We start from the raw sequence: 24,101 nt of genomic DNA on the forward strand, positions 1-24,101 counted from the left end.
GAGGGCAGGAGGCTTTGTTGCTTTTGTTCATTTCTCCAGCTGTGCTCCGCATGTAAGGGTGCTCAGTATGCCAACGTTGCGAGTGAGTGGATCTTGAGGGGCAGCTGGGCATGGATGGCCCCATGAGGCCGAGGGGTGTGGAGGTGATGGTGTGGGTGGCTGGAACCCAGTGGGGAAGGTGCGCTCCCTCTAGCTCCCCACGGGTCCTGTTTTCTATCCAGCCCCATTTAGAGTGCATTTTGTCTGTATCTCCTTGTCGACTGCCTCTCTGTTCACCCTTATGTCCCTAATTATTTGGATTCAGTTGAATAGCTGTCCTTCTCTTCGAAGCTCTTGGCTTGGTTCCCAGGACCCCTGACTTCCCACCACCACGTGGTGCTCTCCTTCCCAGCGTCCACTGAATGATGGTGTCCGAAGCTCCGTCCTGAGCTCTTTCTTCTACTTTAGTGTCCCCTCAACCTAGGCAAACTCATTTAGTCCTATGGCAGCAAGTGGCCTCCACATCAGTCATACTGTTTTATGCCTCTAGCTCAGACCTGCGTCCTACTCTCCGGACTCATTTGTCCTCCTGACGTTTCAACATCTCCACTTGGACAGCTAGTAGGCATCTCACACTTCAGGTGAAAACATCATGATGTGTTTAGTTCTGCCCTCCTTCTCCCCTCCAGGTCTTTTCTGTTTCCCAAGTGATTCCACCATCCACCTGGTGCTCAGGCCCAACACCCAAGAGTTTTCCTGGATTTCTTTCTTCCTGTTCAGTGTCCAACTGGCCCTGTTGGTTTTTTCTCCAAGTTATAGGCACAGTGGGCTCAGTGTGTGATGTCTTTGTAGTCACTACAGTACCCACGCTACCTGTGCCTTCTCTCTCTTACTTTTCTTCATTAAGGTAAACCTCAGCCACTTTACCCTCCCTTTGGCCTGTGAACACACCAAGCTCATGCCTGTCTTAGGACCTTTGCACCTGCTTTTCCTTTTGCTTGGGATTCTCTTACTCTGGATTTTTTTTTGCATGTTTCACTCTTCCTGCCCACCATGCTTTCTCAGCTTGGATGTTGCATCCTAGGACAGGCCCTCCCATCCCCCATTTATTCTTTTCAGAATTCCCTTAGTTTATTTTCTTCACAGCACTTATTGGCACTTATTTATTTGTTCATATATATATATATTTATCAGTCTTTCACTAGATTGAAAGCCTCTGGAGGGAAGCGACTCTGTCTTCCCAGTTCACAGCTAGGTTTCTAGGGCATGTGGTCAATACCTGAAAATATTTGTTGACTGACAGCTGTGTGACTGACTGCCAGGCGACAGGGGCCTGGGGTCTGGGCATGGAGGAGGCAGGGGCACTTGTGAGCCCTAGGACACGTGAGCACGTTTCCGTGAGTGTACGTGCTGGGTTTGCCTGGGGCCAGGGTGAACCCCTTTAAGCCTGTTTCTAAATGAGGTGGGGCAGGAGCTTCCTCACTCCCTGCACTCCCTTCCTCACTCCCTCATATCGTATGTGTGTGTGTATGTGTGTGTATGGGGGGTGAGGGTAGGCAGGAGAATCACAAAATGTAGAAGTCCATATAGTTCAAAAACTGTCCTTTTCCAGGCGAGACATTAAGACCCAGAGAGGGCAGGGCTTTGTCTGGGGATTGACCCATTGGGAGAGGCAGAGACGATCAGGCCTCGGACTCCTGCTCTACTGGCAGAGCTGCAGAGTAAGGCCCAGGGAGCTGGGGTGGGCTTGCGGCTGGACACTGCAGTCAGAAATGAGATTAGGGGTAAGCAACAGGCTGGCAGTTTCCTGGAAGGCCAGAAGCAGAACAGAAGCACCCGGTGCCTTAATGGCTTGCAAGAATCACAGAACGCCTTCTACACTCGCTCTGACGATTTCTGCTCCCACAGGGAGAGGCCTGTCGGCCCCTGGAAGGTCAGCCTTGATGAGCCTCCTGGTGGGGTTGGGGGCGAAGCCCCCAGGGGGCATACTCTGATGATGTCAGAGGGCTGTCAGTGCTAGGGGGCGGGAAATCTGCAAAGTGCTTTGCCTTCTGCTGAGGGTGGATTTGGTAAACGGTGTGTTGGATCGGGAGTCTGCGTGTTTGATGAGGGTGCTGCCAGCCCAGCCCCTGCTCCAAGTCTGTGGTCCCGCAAGTTTGGAAGGCAGCCTCAGAATCACTAGGGAGCTTGCAAAATCCAGAGTCTTAGGCACCGTCGCAGAGCTCTTGATGGGAAAGTGGGGGCCCATGTGTTTGCATGTAATGGGCACTTCAGGTGACTCCCAAATGCACGGAAGTTGAAGAGTTTCAGCTGTCAGTCAGTGACCTCCCTCCGACTGCACACACAAGGCTGTTGGAATGGGAGAGGGGCGAGGAAGGCACATTTTTATTTTAATAGCTGTGCATTTTAACACATATTAGAAAAGTCCAGAACTAACATAGATTTTATCATTTAGGATAAATCTAGGTAGGTAATAAAAAATGTAAAGGGGTGCCCGGGTGACTCAGTCAGTTAAGTGTCCGACTCTTGGTTTCCACTCGGGTCATGATCTCAGGGTTGTGAGATCAAGCCTGGGGTGGGGCTCTGTGCTTGGTGTGGAATCTGCCTGAGATTCTCTCCCTCTCCCTCTGCCCCTCCCTGCTCCCTCTTGTACGTGCACTTGCCCTCTCTCTAATAAATAAATAAATCTTTAAAACATTTAAAAAGTGAGTCAATTAAAGAATTTAAACATTTTACTTATGTATTAAGAGAATTCTTTAAAGGAGAAATTAATTAAATATTTGTACGTGTGGTACCGGTAGCGTGGCTGAAATGACAGAGGTGGACCAAGGCAGACTTGGCTCCTTACAAGGTCATACACTTATTTCAAGGATATTCGTTTTAAGCTCTAGGGACGGATGGTCATCGGCTCAGGGCAGCTCCCCAGGAGGAAGGAGGGGAGGCAGGTGAGGCTTGGCTGGGGTGAGGGAGCCCCTCTACGGTAGTTTCCTTGGCTCTGGCCTTAGGGAAGGACAGGGAGGGAGGACAGGAAGAAGCCAGGGTGTATCTCTCAGAGGCAGAAGCCTAGAGGCTGTGTTCACCAAGGCTTTGGAAAGCGCCAGGTCTGGTTCGGTTTCCCCTTGCTCTCCCTGGGGCAGCTGTTTCCCTTGACTCCTTGGCCCATCTGGGCTCCTCTCAGCAGGCCCGGGAGACCTGGATGTGTGTGGGGTAAGCAGAGTGAGTGTGGAGAGCAGGCTGGCCCAGACCTATGTCCCCTTCTAGCGCCTGAGGCCTTCGCAGGCCCTGTGTGGTCTCTGCTAGGGTTGTGGGGGGGTCTGAGGGGAGGGGTAGCAGGGGCCCCTCTTTCCTACCCTTTGGACATTTCAATCAAGGGGCTGAGCCCCACACTGGGGGAGGCTGGTGTTTGCAATCCAGCACTCCCTCCTTCTTCCCCCACTGGTGGGAAGAGAAAACAGAAGCGAAGCCTTCTGGAGCCGGGGGAGAGGTGGCTCAGTGGTGGAGAGAGAGGCAGGGCGTGTGGGAAGGGGCTGTCTGGTCGGCCTGCCTGCTCCAGGAACGTGTCTCCTTGCTAGAAAGGAAAGCCGAGCCCAGGCCAGCCTCCGGGGCGTTCTCCGCCAAGAACGGCGTTCTCCGTTCTTCAGAAGGGTCTGAAGGGGCCGTTCTCTACCAGGGTGGGCACCCGCTCCAGGAGGGTCGGAAGGGGCCTCTTCCCTGCAACTAAGCAATTGCTGTTACAGTTGCCACATTTATTGTTTTTTCTAGGAAATTTACCAAGTTTTGGCCCAGGGGTTTACATTTCCCGCCCCCTAGCACAAGCTTTCACTATTCAAGCTCCAAATGGAAGGCACTGAGGCTGTAATTACTCCGGCATTAGCTCAGGAACACGCTGAGAGGAGCAGGGGCAGAGCACCTGGGGAACCTAAAAGCAGCCGCAGGCCTGAATTAGCTGCTGCTCCATGTGCCGAGTCGCCCCGCTCCTCTCCGGGGCCCTAGACGGCCTCGCTCCCCTCCACCTCCGCCCCAGGCTGCTTTGCTGGCTCTTCCCTTCTGCCTGCCGGCATCCTGACAGGTGCAGGGAACGTGGAAGCAGAGCCCGGTTGGCGGGGGGGAGAGAAGGCTTTGTAGACGGGGTGCCCCCAGAACAGCCCGTGTGCTGACGGGCGTCTTGGATCCTGGCCCCGGGCAGGATGGTGTGGCCTCAGCTCAGGGCGACTGCTTGGGAGGCCGCACCCCACTGTGGACAAGCCCCTCTTCTGCTCTCCTGGGCCCCTCTTTCAGTCTCCATCTCCAGGCTTCCTGAATTGCTGTCAGCTCCTCCCAGCTTTTGCCCAGCTCCTTGTTGACTCAGACCGGGAGCTGCTTTGTACCCTTTTTGCTTCCTCTGACTCATGCTGTAGGTTCAGTTCAGATACCACCGCTTCTGTGACCCCTGGTCTGGGCATGATGCTTTCCTCTCTGCTCCCATAGCACCCTGACTTCCCCGGTGCACGGGTCAGGCCCTTTGTTTCCAGCTGGGTCTCTGAGGAACTCCTTGGCACACAGTAGGTCTTCAGTAAAGATTTGTTTATCCAGTGAGTGGGAAAACCAACCTCGATTCTCTTTCTTTTTTTTTTTTTTTTTAAAAGATTTTATTTATTTATCAGAGAGAGAGAGAGCACAGGCAGACAGAAGGGCAGGCAGAGGCAGAGGGAGAAGCAGGCTCCCTGCTGAGCAAGGAGCCCGATGTGGGACTCGATCCCAGGACCCTGGGATCATGACCTGAGCCGAAGGCAGCTGCTTAACCAACTGAGCCACCCAGGCGTCCCTCGATTCTCTTTCTGCTTTAATCCCCCTTTTGTTTCTATGAGAAGAAGAGAGGGAACTTTTCTCTTTCGGCCTTTGTGGTGCTGTTGTTGGCAGGGTATTGGGGTGAGGACCCGTCTTTGTCTATCGCGCCCCAACTTCCACATCTGCACCCTTCTGGGCCACATGGATACTTGCTTACATGTGGTCTTATGTTGACCTCTATTGCTGACTCTGCGTCAGTTTGGCTTCTTTAATAACATTAGCCAACAACTTTTGAGTACTTGTTAGGAATTAAATATTGTTCTAGGTACATTTATTCTTTCGCTTGTTAAATTTGTCTTCAATACCTACCATGCACCAGACATTGGGAAATATGGATACAGCAGTGAGTAAAACCAGTAAAGCTCCTGCTTTTATGGAGTTTGTATTTGACACAAACAAATGACTAAGGAAGCGTGTACTGTGGTAGACAGTGATGAGTTGTGGGAAAAAGAGACCAGAGCAGGGGTAAGGGGAGTGGTTTCTTATTATGTATAGTGTGGTCCAGAAGGATTCACAGATAAGGTAGCATTTGAACAGACACCTGAAAGAAAGGAGGAATGATGATGGTGGAGAGCTTTCCAGGAGGAGGAAATAAGTGCAAAGGCCCTGAGGTCAGGGCACAGTCCAGGAAGAGCAAGTCCAGGAAGAGCATTCTGCCTTGTGGCTAGAATGGAGGAAGTGACCAGGAGGAGTAGGAGGTGAGGTCATCCAGAACAGTGCAGGCTGACAGAAATATAAGTCACCTATATAATTCTAGGTTTTCTAGTAGCCACATTAAAAAAGTAAAAAGAAGCAAGTAAAATTAATTTTGACAATATATTTGTTTAAGATATTTCCAGAATAGTATTGCTTTACTATGTAGTTAATCTAAAAAATTATTAATGAAATGCTTTACATTATTTTAAAACCTTAAAAACCTGTGGATATTTTCAAAATCTGGTGTAGACCTCTCATTTTGGGTTAACCACATTTCAGGTTCCATGGCCATGTGTGGCTAGCAGCTACCATATTGGACAGCACAGGTATAAAGCCTTGAAGACCATACTCTGAGTGAGAGGGGAAGCCGCTAGAAGCGTTGGAGCCCAGGAACATTATCTCTCTGCCTTGGGTTCTAGAAGGTTCACTCCAGATGTGATGAGAAGATTGCTTTGAGGCAGGGGTTGGGATGGGCATAAGGACAGAAGAGGGAGATGAGGAACCGAAGCTCTTGCCAGCATGTGGTGAGGATGGCATGTAGAGTGCTGGGAGCAGGTGCAGTGGTGAGAAATGCTTGCATTCTGCATGTATTTTGGAGGTGAAACTACCTGGTTTTTCTGACGTGGTGTGTGAATGTGAGAGGAGTCATGGATGTACCAAGATTTTTGGCTTGAGCTACTGGGAGGGTGAGTTGTTTTCAGAGGGATGAGGAGGACTGGGGCTGCGGAACAGCCTCGTGGGGAACATGTAGGTTTGGCTAAGTTTGAGATGCGGGTGTCAGCCTTTCAGGTAGAGAGGGCAAGCAAGTAGTTGGACATACAAATCTGGGGACTGGGGGGAGATCTGGGTGGGGACAAGCCATGAGTGGGTGCACAGAGAGAAGAGGGGGCTGAACCCTAGAGGAGAGTGCCGAAGGCTGCTCAGGTGAGTACAGGAAGACCAGCAGAGAGGGGAAGGATGTGAGGAAAGGGGGCTGGAGGGGGCCATTGGCTGTGTCCAGTGTCCTTATGGGCTGAGGAAGAGGAAGGCCCAGGATCCCTGACCACTGGCAAGAGCGGGAGGCCAATGCCAGGCTGCAGTGGGTCCAAGTGAGACCAGGAGGGGAGAAAGAGACTGTTGGTATGGACAACTCCTTTGAGGGGTTTTGCTTTCAAGGAAGCAGAAAAATAAGGTGCTACCTTAACGGTGGGTGTATGGTCACAAGGAGGCTTTTTTTCCCTTAAAGACCGGTGGTGTAACAGCTGATGGGGATGATCTCATAGACAGGGCAAATTTACCATGCATGCAAGAGAAAAAAATGAGCTAGCTCATTCATGCTTACAGCAATGCTATGTGGGAGGCACTCTTTTGTAGATGGGTAGACTGAGGCAAAGGAAGATTCAGTTACTTGTCCAAAGCCACACAGTAGGGCTGTCCAGTGACGATGCCTAAGGTTTAGAGCACCCAGTCTTAACCACTATGCTATGCTATTCTGTCTCTTGGTTTCCTAGCTAGAGTTGTGAGCTCTTTGAGAATTGGGACCAGCTTTTACACATCTGTATCTGACATAGCACCTAGCAGAGAGAGGGCGTGCAGAGGGGCATTTAGTAGATCTTTAATGACCCAGAGACCTGAACACCAGGAACTGTGCTGGAATGCTCAGGCACCTATGCTGGCCAGGGCGGGGGGCGGGGGGCTTTGTGTGGAGAGGAGCATGCTGTCAGCCTCCCTCACCCTGCATCCTTCCCAACACCACGACAGGGGTGGTGCTCACTAAATATTGGCAAGACTTTACTGGGTAGATGAAGAATGAATGAAAAAGGTGCAGCTCATCCATCCTAAAAGCTGAGCTGATGGTGTACACAGTGCTGGCACAACTGGGTCCCTGCTCTGGTTTACTCCCCATGTGCTGGATGACCCGAGCCAAGCCCTTGCCTACATAGTACCTCAGTTTCCTCATCTGCGAAATCAAGAGGTAGGGTTAGGTGATCTGCCGTCTGGCTCTGTCCGAACATCTCAGGTGGGCACTCAAGGACTGGATTCCCACCTCCCTCCACTGTCTGTCATTAGGATGGCCAAGAGGCCCTCTGTGGTGGGGGTCGGCTGGCAGGGGAGGGTCAGGTGGTCCTTAGAAGAGCTGAGACCTGTGGGATAGGGTAGCCACCACAAAGGGAGCCTGGGAATTCCCGAGAATCCTGCTTCATGTCCGAGACGCTCCACTCCACGGGCAGTGATCCGAAACTCAAGGGCGCGGCACCGACGCCGAAGTCGCCATATCCAGCATGCCTACCCTTTGGCTGGCTATGCGCTCGGCCCTATTAGAGTCCGAGCTGGCCTTTAGCCTCTCCCTCATCCTGCTGGTCTCCCACCGGCACCATCCTTTGTAATGGTTCTCCGGACCAACTGGCCCCTGCAGCACCCCTGCCCTGGCGCCTTTTGAAATGTGTAGGGACAGTTTCAGTGGTCCTGTGGTGGCCCTGATGGTGGTGGTGGTGGCTGCTGAAGATCCCGTGATGGGACCTGTCCCTCCCTGAACGCCAGCAGGACCCCAATCAGAAGCCTGCTCAAATGTGCAGCTGCTGGATGCCTGGGGGCCTGGGGGCTCGTCCTGCCTCAGCTGCCATTCGGTTGTACGGACTAGAGCCAGTCACTTTATTTTCTGTTACCTGCGTTTGTGAACAGGACTGCAAACCCCTAGTTGCTTGCCATTTTGGTTGTGATACTTTTTTTTTTTTTTTAAAGATTTTATTTATTTATTTGACAGAGAGAGAGAGAGCACAAGTAGGGGGAGAAGCAGGCAAAAGGAGAGGAAGAAGCAGGCTCTCTGCTGAGCAGGGAGCTCGATGCGGGGCTTGATCCCAGGACCTAGGGATCGTGACCTGAGCCGAAGGCAGAGGCTTTAACCCACTGAACCCTCCAGGTGCTCCTGGTTGTAAGTTTTAAACAAGACAGAATGAACAGTCCTCCTCATCAGAGCTCCCCACAGGTACAATTGCTCTGTACCAGGGGCTGTCCTAAGCCTGTGGTGGACCCCTTTAGTCATTAATTTAAATCTAGCTGCCTGTTAGGTGTCCCCACTTCACAGATGAGGAGACTGAGGCGAAGGGCATCATGACCGCTGGGAGGTGTCCCCCGGGAGCAGGTGGCTGTGGGCCTCCGTCCCCTGGCCAGCCTGTGACCTGCTCTCTCCTCCCCCTCCAGGGACAGGAGCAGACCCCGTGGTCAGCGCCAAGAGCAACCACTGCCTGGACGCCGCCAAGGCCTGCAACCTGAACGACAACTGCAAGAAGCTGCGCTCCTCCTACATCTCCATCTGCAACCGCGAGATCTCGCCCACCGAGCGCTGCAACCGCCGCAAGTGCCACAAGGCCCTGCGCCAGTTCTTCGACCGTGTGCCCAGCGAGTACACCTACCGCATGCTCTTCTGCTCCTGCCAGGACCAGGCGTGCGCCGAGCGCCGCCGCCAGACCATCCTGCCCAGCTGCTCGTACGAGGACAAGGAGAAGCCCAACTGCCTGGATCTCCGCAGCGTCTGCCGGACCGACCACCTGTGCCGGTAAGCACGCCGCTGCGGGTCGGGACTCCGCGCTTGCGGGACCCCGGGGACGCGGACACGCGCAGACCGAACTGCCGGCCACTCATTCATTCATTCATTCATTGGTGCACGGGCTTGTGGTTTGTCTGCCAGCTCTGTGCTCAGCGCGTGCTTAGGACCGAGCGAAACCAAGGTGAACAAGCCAAGGAGGGTAGAATGTCAAATCAGAGACCCCTAGAGCCTGGACTAAGAAGGGACTCTCAGTGATTTCAGTCCCACCTCTGAAGGAAGTCCCCACCTCATGGCCCCCGGGACGTGGTGTGGCCATCAGGAAGGGGCGCTTCTACATCACAGAGGTAGCTCTCTCTGCCCGGCTGGCTGAGCCAGGCTGGTGGGGCCCTGGAGTGCGGGTCTGAGTCTGACTGCCCGGGTTTGACTTTCTGCTCCCTCGCTGTGTGACTGGGAGCAAGTTGTAAACATTTGTCCAGTTGGCTCTCCTTCACCTGCAAGCAGGACTAACAATGCCCATATCACAGGGTCCTCATGAAGATTAGATGATGGGATGTGTGCCCCAAGCCTAGCACAGAGCCTGGCTTAGAGGAAATGCTTAGTAAGTGTAGCCTAATGATTGGGAAGGTTTTTTTCAGTTGTTGTGATGGTGAGTGGAAATGTGCTTCTGCACAGTTCTTCTGTCTTCTCTGCTTGCTGTTAAGTGTTTATCTAGCCCCTGTTGCACCCAGCACTCCGTTCTCAGTGCCTGCAGAGGCGAACATTGTGCTCTGAGAGAAACAGCCAGTCTGGAAGGGAGGACGGACAGGGCAGCCTTCCCAGTGCAAGGGTGTGAGGGCTGTGGGCTCTCCGATGAGGCAGCATCAGGAGGGGCATCTGCCTCAGCCTAGGGGACCAGGGAAGGGGGTCTTGAGCTGAAACTTGAAAAATGAGAAGGAGGAAGCCCTGGAGTGTTGTCAGCTGGAAAAACGTGTGCAGAGGCTGTAGGAGAGAGCCTGGCCTTATGGGGCGCTGCAGATGGTGGGTGCTTGCAGTGAGGGTGGTGGGATGGGGAGGCCACAAGTGGGGCTGCTGGAGAGACGGAAGTTTGCTTATGATGTACTGGATGCTGGTTTGCCAGCAGATGTAGGAGCAGAGAGAAGTGTACCATTTCAGATATGATTGGTGAGTAGACTTGACAGGACTGGTTGATTGGGTGAATGTTCGTTTCCTGGAGGCACAAGTCATTTCTGTTTTGTTTATGCCACACCTCATCCTACACAGAGAGCCTGGCACATGATGAGCACTCCACAAACATCACTGGAATGGATAAATGAATGATGACCGCCATGTTTCCTAGTCAAGTAACTGTGGGATGAAGGAGACATTCAGTGTGTGTGTGGGGAGCGGGGTTGGATGCGTAGCATTTGTGGTGCCTGGAGGTCTATTGCCATCCTCTTGGCTATGTTTGGGGGCATGCCCAGTAAAGCGGCTAGAGTGGAGAAGTGGGTTTGGGAACTGTTGGACACCTCATTGGTGGATAGAGCTCCAGCAGTGGGTGGAATGGTGCAGGGTGGGTTGGTGGAGCCCAAGAGGGAGTCTAGGCTGGAGAGGCCTGAAGATAGGAGAAGCCATTGGTGTGGATAGTGAGTCAGAGCTCTGCTGGACATGCAGGTTCTTCAGGGAGGGACAGAGGATGGGGGGCTTGTGACAGGGAGGCTTACATGTGGAAGGACAGCCAGGAGAGAGTGGCCCAGATTGCAGAAGAGAAGGGGGTTCCTGAGGGAGGGAGTAACTAAGATGTGATGCCTCATGGTGTGTATGTGCATGTATAGCTGTGAGCGGACATGAGAGGGAGTGTGTCTGTATGTGAGAGTGTGAGAGTGTAGGAAAGTGTATGTGTGTGGCGTGTATGTGTGAGGGAGTGTGTGAATCCGTGTGAGTGAGTGAGTGTGTGAGTGGAGGGTTGAAGCCAGTTGTGGTTGGTCTGGGCCTGGCAGGAGGCACAAGCGGATTTTACTGAGGCGGAGGCTGCAGAGGGAAGGGAGGCCTCTTTGTACCAGGGGAGTGCTGGGGCCATGTTGGATGAAGGGGGAATGCTGGTTGGCTTTGGACAACAAGATGCTGAGTTCCAAGGCTCTGGTCCTGATCCTCAGAGCCAGCTGCAGGGCTCTGGAGAGCTATGGAGGAGGGGCCTTTCTCTCTTGCTTTCTTAAAAAAATAGGCCTTATCACCTACAGACACTGATTGAGGCCATTTAAAACAAACTATGCAGGGCACTTGGGTGACTCAATTGGTTTGGCTGCTATCTAGTGATTTCAGCTCAGGTCACATCTCAGGGTCCTGGGATCAAGCCCACATCGGACTCTGTGCTCAGCAGGAGTTGGCCTGGGGATTCTTTCTCCCTTTCCCTCTCTCCCTCCTCCTGCTCACACACACGCTCTCTGCCTCCCTCTCTAAAATTAATAAATCAGGGGCGCCTCAGTGGCTCAGTGGGTTACAGCCTCTGCCTTCAGCTCAGGTCATGATCCCAGGGTCCTGGGATTGAGCCCTGCATTGGGCTGTCTGCTCAGCAGGGAGCCTGCTTCCCTTCCTCTCTCTCTCTCTGCCTGTCTCTCTGCCTACTGGTGATCTCTGTCTGTCAAATAAATAAATAAAATCTTAAAGTAAATAAATCGATCTTAAAAAAGAAAAGAAAAGAAACTGTGCATACAACAGGAGCATGGTTAGAAGAAGGAAGTGAGGGCCCTACCAAGGAAGTCAGGAGTGAATGCCGCAGGTCTAGCAGTTGCTGAGCTGGGGCTCTGAGCCCAGTGGTGGCTGGGATAGAGCGGGACCTGATGGGTCCTATGAGTCCCAAAACATGATGGAAGGGAGCATCGAGGTTCTCAGAAGGAGATGGATTCCCTCCTTCTAGGTGCTAACATGGCCTGCCAGGCCGTCTCACACAGTGTATGTGCAGGGACAGATGTGCCAGGAGCTGGGCCTGGGAGGGAGCTGGAGCATCGCTGAGTCTGAGCCCGGGAGCTACAGGCAAGGGCCCTCAGGAGCCTGTGCCTGCTTGTGGGCTGGGGAAACTGTGGCCGGCGGGCAAGCCCCCCTCAGCTGTCTCCAGGAGGGGCGGTAACAGAGGAGCCCTGGACCCCCTTCACGAGTCCTCTGTTATGGAAGGACGACATGTGTGGCTCCCGGGGGGTCTGCGGCCTTGTGTGAGAGGGGAGACTTTAGAGCAGGGTGATTTCAGGCGCACAGAACCTCTGGGTCATTTGAAGAGCTAGAGGGGCTCTTCATTTGTTTTTCTAGGGGCGGGGGAAGCCAGGAACAAGGATTTGGGGAGTAAGCCTCACATCATAGAACCAGGGGCTGTTTCAACAGGTTTAAGCTTCAGGAGGGTCAGGAATGAAGCGTCCCTGGAACTAAGGCCTGATGGTGTCTGAGAGGCACTGAGCCGGGTGGGGGAGACTGAGCTTCAGGACCTAAACTGAGACAGCAGGCACCGTGGGACCCACGGATAGTGCAGTCTCTGCATGTTTGAACTGGGTCAAGGATAAAAGTTCTAGGAGCTCCAGGGTGTGACAGGGTGAGCTCCTGGTCTAGAACCAGGTCATACTTCCACCTCTCCCTGCCCAGCCCCCAGCCATGGATGGTTGTAAAGTGTGGTCCTGCGAGTGGAAGGACGGGGCCTGGAACATTGTTCCGGCCTGGGCAGTTGTCCTCTGGGCAGCTTTACTGCTCAGTGTCAAGGCTTGAGGCAGGGTGGGAATGGTGCCCTCGGGTGAGACAGAGTGATGGTGGTGGACAGAAGTGGTCGTCGTGGACACCCTCGAGCTGTAAGACCTGCCCTTGGTCTCCTGGGTGGTCCTGGATGGGCCGTTTCACTCCTTATGCCGTCCTTGTCTTTACTGATCACCGAGGGATGCTCACCTGGCTCCAGGGACCCCTCCAGGTCTGTGAGTCAGTCTGCTGGGGCAGCCTTCTCCCACCGCATCTGCTGTTCTCGAGGTTTTGTATCTGGAGAGATGAGCTCTCGGCACAGGAGGACATGGCAGAGACACCTCCTTGGGGCAGAGGATCTGGGAGGGCAGATTTGAAGGACTCCAGGGCAGGCCTGCAGGGATTGTTTTTCCATGCGCTTGCAAGCCTGACTTACTGACCTATGGACGCTTTCTCCACGTCCACGGAGGAGCCTAGGAGGGGATGGGTGGCTTGAAGGGGGCTTGTAGAAAAGAGGCAGCCCAGGCTTCATTTTCCTCTATACCCAGGGAGGAGCACCCTCCTTTCCCTTCCTGACACTGGATCCTTTTAGGTTTCTGTCCTCCAGGGTGGACACAACAGGTGGCAATCTTAACCGTGAAATGGGAGAGCCCAGTGCTGGGGTGTTTGGGTCAGGAAGTGGAGACCCCAAGCCTTCCTTTCCTGGATACTTTAATGGACAAAGCTGGCTTTGATGGGGGTCATGGGGAAGCTTCTTTGAGCTGACTCTTTGGGAATGGGACTCTTGCCTGGAGGCATCTCTCAGAACCTGCCCTGGGCTCCAGGGCTGTGCACCCAAGCCTGGCTAGCCCCCTTCACTATATTGCCAAGGAAAACGGAAAGCAGGCCCAGCTATGCTTCTCCCTGGGTGAATATTGGCCCAGCGTACCTGGGGGGCTGCTCTGCCAGAGCCCACCTCACCTGGCACTATGTTAAAGCAGGCCTGTTGGTTTGCTCTGGGTCACCCAGAGGCAGGCCTTGTCTCTCCCCAGGGTGATATTTAACAGACTTCACTGTGCCATCTTATGAAATGTTGGTAACCACAAGGTGTAGGGGTTTAAAGAAGCCTTTGGTTAAACAAGAACACCTCCTTGTAGGCCTAGGGGTAATGGGAGGCATTTCAGAGTCATCCCTTGGAGCTTATTTATTTATTTATTTTTAAATTTTACTTATTTATTTGACAGACAAGAGATCACAAGTAGGCAGAGAGGCAGGGAGAGAGAGAGGAGGAAGCAGGCTCCCTGCGGAGCAGAGAGCCCGATGTGGGGCTCAATCCCAGGACCCCGGGATCATGACCTGAGCCGAAGGCAGAGGCTTTAACCCACTGAGCCACCCAGGCATCCCCTCCCTTGGTTCTTTGGACCAGGATCAATGTGGAAGCTTCCTACTCAGAAGTTGCATACCCTGTCTCTAGCCTTTGTCTGGTTCCTATCCTGTGAGCTTCTAGAGCTGTAAACGTCAGACCAGGAGACCTTTTATAGTGTTCTGATATGGAGTCTGAAAAGCCCAGAGAATCTCTTGGAATGAATCCATGGAATTTGGCTCAATTCTCTCTCTCACCCCAGCCCCGCTAAGGGCCATGACCTACTTTTTTTTTTTTTTTTCTTTAAACACAATCTTCTGATTGCTACTCTCTGCTTACCTTCACTGTAAGGATGGCCTGGATTGTGTGTGTGTGAGCGCATGGGGGCGGGGTATGTGTGGCTGGGAAGCTATGGGGAGGATGAGTCTGTTGTCCTGTAAACGGTGTCCCTTTCAGGCCTTGTTTGGAAGAGGCTCTCTGAAATGCCCTGTTCCTCTTGGTCTACGGAGAGGACATAAATAACTCGGTGCTGGCGCTGTGCCATATCCCAGGCTGTAATTTCACCTCCAGGGACTGAGGATGTGTATAAATAGACTCCAGCCCTGGGCTACCCTGGCTGCCTGGGTCTCTTCATTCAGTGGCCACTGTCCTTGTCCAGGAGGACTGCTGAAGGCAGAGGGCTTGGGGTCCTCTCCACCAAGGCTGTCCACAGGGAGTGGGGAGGAGTCCTTCCAGCAAGCCCGCCCGCTTACTTAGCTTAGGCATGTCTGGTGCCTGTAGGCGGTGTATATGGACACGTCTGCATTTGATTCTTGGCTCCCTGGAGTGGTTCTTCAGCGTCCTCTGGACTCTTTATAGAATAATCCGTTGGCTGATGTTTTTCGTGGGTTATCTCTAAATAGCAGCAAATGATTATTTGTAGGGGGCGTGTGGGCTCTGGGGCTTCCAAGCCTTCCCTTCTCTCAGAGGAGAAGGTCTTGACTATCTTGAAATCATATATAAAATTTTGTGCGTATGTTCCAGAGAGAAATGTGTGACCTTCATGAGATCCACAAAGGGTTTCTTGACCTCTCAAAGCTTACAAACCTCTGCCTTCTCTGGATGGCCAGCTTGGATGGGCTCCCTGGAGGATTGGAGTGACTGATCCAAGATGCTGGCCACAGGCCCGGGTGGGACAAAATGGCCGCCCTGATGGATTCCGGCCAGCAGGCCTGGGCCCAGTGGGTCACTCAGAGCAGAGGAATGGGGGTTGTAGGGACATTCCTTTGTTCATTTACAGCTATTTGTTGGTTTCCCCACTGTGGGCCAGGTCTTGTACAGGGATTAGAGAGTTAGTGAAGTAGACGGACTTCTTTGCCCTCAGGCACTTACGAGTTCCGGCCAGTTCTCTTGCCATCCCAGTTCTGCTCTGCTGCCTACCAGATATTCCCTGGGTCACTTTGGTTACACTGAGAGCAACCTTTGTGGAGAGGAGCCACACCCATCTGATCCTGGCTTAGGGAACTGCCTGGTCTTGAGGAGAGCTCAGCACTGAAAATTCCTGTCTTCCCAGAACAAAGCTGTGCCCAGGAGTGCCGTGGGGTAGAGAGGTCACCATCTTCCTTGCCAGTGGAGGAAGACTCTTTACCTGGGCAGCATTAGGATCTTCATCCTTGCGGGCAACCCCAAAACCCATCTTCCCACCAGGGACCCCGTCCTGGCCCTGGCGGCTGACCTCAGTAGGGGTCCTGCTTGCCCTTGGGCTGTGGGCTAAGGATGCCCAAATGACTCCTTTTGGAATTTCCTGTGGGCCTCGAGACCCAGCTGGAATGTTGAACATGATTGTGCTGAAGGCTCTGGGAAAATAAACAGGGCGAGAAGCTGCCACTTGCGTGTCTAGTCTACATCTTCTGGCTCTGCCCACGCCAGGGGTATTCGCATGGCTGGGCCCCGAGTGCCTTTCCCTTTCCCCTTTCCCCTTCAGGTTTGCTGTCCAGGCATCTGGGCTCCATAAAGCTCCCACCCCGCAGAGATGTGGAGACGCACCCACCCCCTGCTGAGATGAGGCTCCCTCTTGAGGAGCCCAGGTTTGGTCACACCAGAGGGATCAAACTCCAGTTTTGTGTGTGTGTTTGCTGGCATAGGACCATTGCACACTTTGGCTGCCCCTGTCCTGCTCCGTTTACTGGCTCCTTGGTTATTTCCGCTTGCACTCATTGACGCAGGCGCTCTCCTGCTTTGCTCATTAGTGTCTCAGTCTGCTCCTGCCGGAACAGAATACCACAGCCTGGGGGCGGAAACAGCAGACATATCCTTCTCATAGTTCTGAAGGCTAGCGGTCTGAGATCAAGGTACCGCCATGGATAGGTTCTTGGAGAGGGCCCTCTTTGGGGTCATGTCCTCATGTGGCTTCCCTTGGAATGTGTACTCAGAGAGAGATCTGGTTTTCCTCCTTTTTATATAAAGGCACACATTCCATCATGGGATTCTACCCTCATGACAGAATCCGCTCCAAATGCCATCACAGTGGGGATCCAGATTTTAACACATCAGTTTGGAGGGACATGAACATTCAGTCTAAGGCATGAAGACTTTATCCTTCATTCACAGCCCTGCTTGGTCCTCATCTCCTAGCTATATCTTCTACTGATGCTATCTCGAACTTGTCTGTATCCTTCATGGGGCAGCGATCACATGACTTTCCTTTAATACTTTATCTTCCCAGTGAGGTCTCTGGTTTCTTACATTCTTATATTACTATGGTGTTGACTTGTTTATTTAACAAATATTTATTAGGGGCCCGGCCCTGTGCTAGACATGAGGTCCTTACTGAAGAACGTAGTAGAGATGGTCCCTGCCCCCACCGGAGTATATAGTCTGATGGCGGAGGTAGGAGGAAAAGTTTGCAAAATGAGCAGGATGTAGAAATAGAGGATAATGGGGAAGGAAGTGGGGAGCTACTTGGACAGGGGTCAGGAAAAGTTTATCTGGGGAGATGACATTTAAGCCAAGACCTGAAGCACGAAGCAGCCAGAGGTAAGACAGATGGGAGAGAACATTTCACACAGAGAGAATAGCCTGTGCAGAAGCCTGGAGGAGGGAGGGGCTTGGCATTGCTGGCGGAATGACAGGAGGCTGGAGGGGCTGGAGCAGAGGGGACCTGAGAGAGAGGAGCGGGGGGAGGCGGGAGCAGAGAGGCAGGGCTGGGTCAAGCAGGGCCTCGCAGGCTACGGCAAGGAGTTTGGATTTTGTTGTAGATTGAAGTATAGTTGACATACAATGTTGTATTGGTTTCAGGAACGTGACAGTGATTTGACAATTCTATACGTTACGCAGCATTCGCCATGATAAGTGTAGTCACCCTCTGTCACCAAAGTTATTACGATATTATTGGCTCTGTTCCTTGTGTTGTACATGACATCCCCATGACATATTTGTTTTATAACAAGGAGTTTGGATATTTTCTGAGCACAATTAGAAGGAAGCTTTGAAGCCCACTAGTGACATTATTAAAATCATGATATGGAAAGATTACTTGAGCTGAGGGAGGAGGCAAGAGTGGCCTCAGAGAGCCTGGGAAGAAGTTATCCTAGTGTCGCCAGACCAGAGGTGATGGCTTCTTGGGCCAGGAAGTGGCCGTGAGTGGGGAGGTAAGTGGGCAAATGAGAGGTATTTTGGAGATGGAAATGATATACCTTGATGTGAGAGTGAGGAGATGAGGGAATTCAAGGATAACCTGCTGCCTTCTGGCTTGAGCAGCTTGCTGTGTGATCATGCCATTTTCTGAGATGGCAAAGGCTTGGGCAGGGAGATAAATCAGGGATTCCATTTTGGGCATGTTAATTTTGAGATGCCTTTGAGACATTCCTATCTGGAGCTTGACAGGGGTTATAAATTCTGGGGGTCATTAGCATATTTCTGGTATTCAAGGCCAGCACAATGGGCAGGGTCTCCTAGGGAGAGGCTGGCCTGGACAGAGGCACTGAGAATGTGCCTGGTACCTGTAAGTGCCTGGTAAGGGGTTGGTGGTGGTACTATGGTGCCCCAGGGGTCAGAAGGAGACTTTTGAGAAATAGCGAATAGATGTCTGTGCCACATGAAAGGTCCAGAAAGCTGAGGACAGAAACACAGCTCCTTATTGGATTTGGGGAAATGGAAGGCACTAGTGACTTCTAGCAGTTTGGGGGAAAAGGAGTTTATGGAAACTTGATCAGAGCTAAGGAAACATTCATCAGTTGGCTGGTCAGAGCTTCCTGGGATAGCTCCTCAAGGAGAGGAAATATGTGCAGCGTGGAGAACTTGCTCATCTGTCTGTTCAGCGGCCAAGGGGCACCTACCCACTGGCTTGACTTTGAGAAGTGTGGGGTGGGGGTCATTTCCCCCATGGGCACTCCCAGGTGCTTTGCCATGACACTCTGCACAGCCCGGGGCCACACCCTTGGCCAGGGGGAGTCTGTGATTCTGAGGCTTCTCAGCCCTGGGGAGAGCCCGTGGTGTGGGCCCCATTTGCCTGGTGGTCTCTGATGCTGACCCATGCACTGCGCTGTGATTAGAACCCTGAACAGCCCCACCTTCCGTGTCCTCCCTGGGCTCTGAGGTGCCATGATATGGCTGCCATTGACTCAGGTTTTCTAACCATGACTGAAAGGGTCCTTAAAATGTCAGAAGAGATCTTTCGTTAAGCCCCATACTTTTCTTTTTCTTTCTTTCTTTCTTTTTTTTTTTTTTAAAGATTTTATTTATTTATTTGACAGAGAGAGAGATCACAAGTCGGTGGAGAGTCAGGCAGAGAGACAGAGAGAGAGAGAGAGAGAAGCAGGCTCCCTCTGAGCAAAGAGCCCGATGCGGGGCTCGATCCCAGGACACTGAGATCATGACCTGAGCCGAAGGCAGCAGCTTAATCCACTGAGCCACCCAGGCGCCCCAAGCCCCATACTTTTCTGATCAATGGACATGATCTGTCATCCCAGAGAAGACAGCCTGGGGCTGCCCGAGGGGCCTTGCTTTTTCAGCTTCTTCAGCCAGGAGGCATACACTAGAACACTGAGGAGTGTTTGAGAGGAGCCCCTGGGGCCACCTGCCTGGGCAGTCCTCTCCATGGTGCTCAGGGGGTTGGACAGGACTTTCCATGGTCAGCCAGGATTTGTGCTTTGTCCTCTTGGGGGGGTATCCCCAGCGGGGAGGCAGCCCTTTCCCCCTTCTTCCTGGTATCTGGGAGCTGGCTGTCCCCCTGAGGACCCCTTGGGGGCTCTTACGGAAGACTCGCAGCCCTTGTGCCAGTGGCCCTGCTCTCCCAGCATCTTGGAGGTGAGGAAACTGATAAGTGTTGGTGTATGCACCTAGAGTAGAAGCAGGACACCAAGTTGGGTATGACGGAAGATTAAGATACTCACTCTTCATTACGCAGTAGTAGGGAATTTGGGGGTAGCTCTGCACAGCCCGCCTTGCCCATGGTGCCTGGCTTTAGTCTGGCGGGGGTCTTTCTGAGTGTGCCCCTTCTCCAGTGTTTGGCCTGTGGCGGTGGGGGCTGTCTGAGCGCTGTGACTGGCTCGAGCAAAGACTTCCCAGATGTATTCTCCAAAGGGCAGAATGAAGCAGCTGAAGCCACAGCCCCGGCTTCAGACCCCCACCTCTGCAGTCGTGTGAACCTGGGTGGTTTCTTCAACATCACAGAGCCTCTGTGCTCCTCGTCAAGATAAGGGCAGTAGCGTGATGACACCAGGCTGAGGCTTGGTAACCAGTCAGCGGGGCTCCCGTGGGTGCTGGGTGCCCGGGATGCTCAGGTGAACAGTACGCCAGCCCTGGTACTGGCTTTGAGGGCCAGGCCTTCCCACCGAGGCTGCTGGGGGGCTCTTACAGAAGACAGCTTTGGGGAGATAGCTGAGCTGAGGATGAGGGAAGGATAGGCCTGCGTGGGGAGGCAGGCCTCTGGTCCTCGCAGAGAGAATGTATGTGTTATTAAGTGGGGCCCCTGTGGAAGCCCGGGAGAACCAGTTTGATTTCCTCCAGAAGAAAGTGGGAAATCGTGAAGTCTTTTAAGCAAGAGAATGACATGGTCCTGGGGGATTCGGAAAGATTTCTTGGGCTACTGTGTACATTGCAGTCTGAGGAGAGTGAGGCTGGAGACAGTCGTGCTGGGACCACATGGTGATGTCCCCTGAGGTCAGGCCGGGGCCAAGGGCTAGTGGGGAGGAGCCGGGTCAGAGACGGGCTTTGCAGACCTTCAGAGGTCACTTGCAGGAGACTTAGAGGACTGGGACCAGAGGGAGGGAGGGTCCAGATTGATGCCATGGTCTCTGGTTCGGATGTCTGCTGATTGGTGAAGGCACCACCTGAGAGACGAGAGGAAGAGGAAGAGGTCTAGGCAGAGAGGGAGGGCGTCTGGGTTTCAAACCTGTTGTTGGAAGCAGGTGGAAATCCAGTGAAGAGTTTGTGTATGCGGGAGGCCGGGCCTGGGGATCGAGATTATGGGATTAAGGGAAGTAAGGCAGGAAGAGCAGTGGGCTTGGGGCCTGGTACATAGGCACAAGGTAAACATTAGTTCCTTCAAAGAGCATATAAGCTCATTTGGGGAGACAAGGCTCACATGTGTGAAAACCTTAAATACAAAAAGAGGAGGCCCCACTTAATTAAGTGTTGTAAGGATTAAGTTGCTTGCTGTAGGCGTTCAGAGGAGGGGAGCCCTGCGGCTTGAAGAGCCACAGAAAAGGTGGTGTGGAGTCAGGGTCCTGCGGCTGGGGTGGAAGGGAGGGCAGGGTGCCCTCGGGGGCAGAGGCTTCTTGGGTTGGGGGCGGGAGGGAGAAGCAGGACCGGGCATGGCTTTTTCGGGCAGGGAGAAATGCCCTGCTGGGGCAGTGGAAGGTGCCGCAGGTGGAGAGTGGAGAGTGAGTGTGCGTGTGCATGTGTGTGTGTGTATGTGCACACACACCTGCGTGAGGCAGGAGCTTTGAGATGCCCTGGGGAGACACAGAGCAGAGAGGGTCTCCCCTATCCCCTCCCAGGCTCCTACTGTTGGTCCTAATTCCAGCAGACTCAGGAGTTTCCAAACTTGTTGCTTAGTAGTTGAAGAAACAGAATCGGTTGAGAAGGGTCCTGGATTAGGAGTCATGCTAAATCCTAATATTGCTGCAGGCCTAGTTCTACCCTTTGTTGTTACTGGACTGTGTGAGACCTTGCTGGAAACTGGGATGGGTTGCTTTTTTAGGTAGTGAGTTCCCCATCTTCAGAGGTGCCACGCAGAGGCTTGAGCCCCCTCACCAGGCCTCAGATGAGTGTCAGGTTGGATGGGCTTGGTAGGTTCCTTCTGAGCATGTGTGACACAGCTCTTGGCTCTTGGGGCCTAGTGAAGAGAATGGGTTGTGTGACCCAGCAGGGACCCTCCCCTTGCCTTTCTTTCTTTTTTCCCCTGATTTTAAAAATGGAATTCACTTTACCATTTTTGCTGATTATAAAAGTGATATGTGTTCACTATAACACATCGTTCAGGCAAGATAGGCATAGTAAAGAGAGTAGAGATCATCTTCAACTTTAACACCCTGAAATAAGCCATGGCAAACATTTTGGAGAAAATACACTTCCAGACTTTTTAAATATGCATACACATATTTTTTAAAAAATGATGTCATGCGGTGCATGCTGTTTTGTAAACTATTTTTTTCTCTAAATATACTGTTAACATTCAACCTTTGTCAACATCTCTGTATGTATAGGTTTCCTGGATTTTGATGAAGGTCTGGTTTTCCCTATGGCTTTGTGTCCCTGGGGATGACATGCTCCACTCATTCTTCATACACGTGTGCGTTCCCTCTTCTTGTGGGAGAACCTCTTCGGGATCCAAGCCTGTGGGATGGTAGGGGACAACACATTCTAGGCCCTTGGAGGGGAGGGGTGTACCAGACAGCAAGACCCCCGGAGAGCTCTCAGGTGCCCAATTCAGGACTTTCTCAAGGTGGAGGGGAGGGCAGGGGACTGGAATGGAATAGGGTCTCTACAGTGGGTATGCGTGCTTGTGGCTAGCTTCTCTTTGTGGGTTTGGGTTCGCTTGGCTGGAGGAGGTCCCTAAGCTAGAGTGTTTCCTCTAGCTTCTGAGAGGCAGTATGCAGGGAGAGGACTGTAATAGAGCCCATGAATTTTAGAACGGAATATGTGGAGGCCTCTTCAGCAGCTATCCAAAGACAAGGAACGATGATGCCCAATGTGGAAAATTTTAGGAATCGGTATGGACACCATTGAAACATAAGCTGGCTGATGATGTTGAGAGCAAGAGGCCATAGGGCTCATCAGAGAGGCTTGGCCTGGAGAGTCCTGGCAGGCTGAGCCTGGAAGGAAGGTCTGGGGGTGGTGTATTTTCTCCACTTGGTTTTCCTAAGTGCTTTGCTTCTCTGGGGGAGTTTTAAGTAAACTAAGCAAGGATCATTGCCTGCTGCTTGCTAATTCTCCCCTAGTTCCAGCAGGGATGACTGGAAATCCCTGAGAAATCAACTAGTAGCTACCGAGTGGTAACCAGTGAGCTCAGAAGACCTGGGGGCTGCCGCAGCCAGGCGATTAAGCCGCCAGCTCTCCCTGCTAATGGACCGAGGTGTAGAGCTGTGCTTGGAGCAGAGGTGGGTTCTCCTCTCCCAAGAGGTAGCCAGGGTGGGGAGAAAGCTGGACAGGTGGCCAGGTCTGGGGGCCCTGCCTCCTCCTTCCCCCTGCTGGGAACGTGCCCCCAGAAGCTCCTCCCCGGGAGGAGGCACTTTGGCCACCTCTTCTGCCTGTTCCTGCTTTTGTGTGCTGGTTGCTTTAATTAAGGCCTGTGTCTTTGAGGAGGCTGGGCTGGGAGAGGGGTCCTCAGAGAGAGAACCAACCTAAGCACCTTAACTTAAAGGAGGGAAGGGAGAGCCCTCGAGGTCCCCGTCCACTGGCCTGAGCACCCTCCTCTCTTCTGCACTGCTTGAAGGAAGGGTGGCTTGGAAGGACCTTGGTGTGGTGGTGTGGAGCAAGGGGGGCTGGCGGGGGTGGGTAGGGGCTTGGTTTTTGTGTCTTTAGTGTTCCTCAGCCTATTGATGGAAGAAAAGTGTGTTGTCTAGAAGGTGGCAGCTATGGGAAGAACAAGTCTTGGTGCCCGAAATTGTGTTTGGGTGGAGCCCCCAATGATCTAGGAGTCCACTTGGAAATAGAGCTGCAGGAGATCTTGAAACTCATCCCAACAAAATTTCAGTTATAGAAGAAGACTCCAGGGTCCAGGGAGGTAAAATCATCTGCCCGAAGCCACAGAACTAGGGAAGGGCAGACCCCAGGCAGAAGGTCAGGTCGAACCTCCCCAGCAATGCAAAGCATCTTGGCCTGGCAGTGGGTACACTGGACAGGGAGTCAGAAACTGGGGTCCCACACTTGGGACATGGAATGTTTCTGAGCCTCTGTTCACTTACTGAAAAGAGCATACAGAATCAAATCTTTCCCGTCCACCTACATGGCTGCTGTAGAAAAGGAGAGATCAGTCAAGGTGCTTGTAATGCTGCAAAGAAGCCGGTCCAGTATCCTCTCCTCGCACATTTGAAAAAGTGTGATGTTGGGGCGCTGGGGTGGCACAGGTGGTTGAGTGACTGACTCTTGGTTTCGGGTTGGGTCACAATCTCAGGGTTGGGAGATCAAGCCCTGCATCAGGCTTCATGCCCAGCGAGGAGTCTGCTTAAGTCTCCCTCTCCCTCTGCCCCTCCCCCCTCACATGTGGGCGCACATAAATGCATCTTTAAAAAAACAGTGTGATATGTTCACCCCTACCCCTAGAGAGAGCCCTGGCCGTAACCTGGAGAGAAAGGTAGGCCTTGATGGCCCTACGGGGTGGATCCCCTCAGACGTGGGGAGGGCTGGAACATCAGGGAAGGCTTGGTGCTTGAGTGCTTGCAGAGCCCTGAAATGGCTTTTGGCTTCTGGCCGTGGACAGAAGGTTGAAGACCAGTTGGATCATGGGCTAGACCAGACTTGCACTCCTTTCCTTTCCTTCCAGTTCTTTCCCAGGGAGCCCATCAGACAGTCCGGAACCCCTGTAGTCCGGCCAGAAGCCCAGCCAGTCCATGGCAG

The 24,101-nt window shown here is 52.8% G+C and overlaps 1 protein-coding gene across 2 annotated transcripts in view; it reads left to right on the forward strand.

Annotated features, from left to right (window-relative positions):
• Positions 1–24,101, forward strand: part of GFRA2 (GDNF family receptor alpha 2) — an 85,996-nt gene that overhangs the window by 24,919 nt on the left and 36,976 nt on the right. For both annotated transcript variants that reach the window (XM_082729313.1, XM_082729314.1), the window contains exon 4: positions 8,683–9,037. In XM_082729313.1, coding sequence (XP_082585439.1) covers positions 8,683–9,037 — 355 coding nt within the window. The remainder of the gene's footprint in view (positions 1–8,682; positions 9,038–24,101) is intronic.

The sequence above is a fragment of the Mustela nivalis genome (genome assembly GCF_964662115.1).
Source record: "Mustela nivalis genome assembly, chromosome: 4".
Classification (NCBI taxonomy): domain Eukaryota; kingdom Metazoa; phylum Chordata; class Mammalia; order Carnivora; family Mustelidae; genus Mustela; species Mustela nivalis.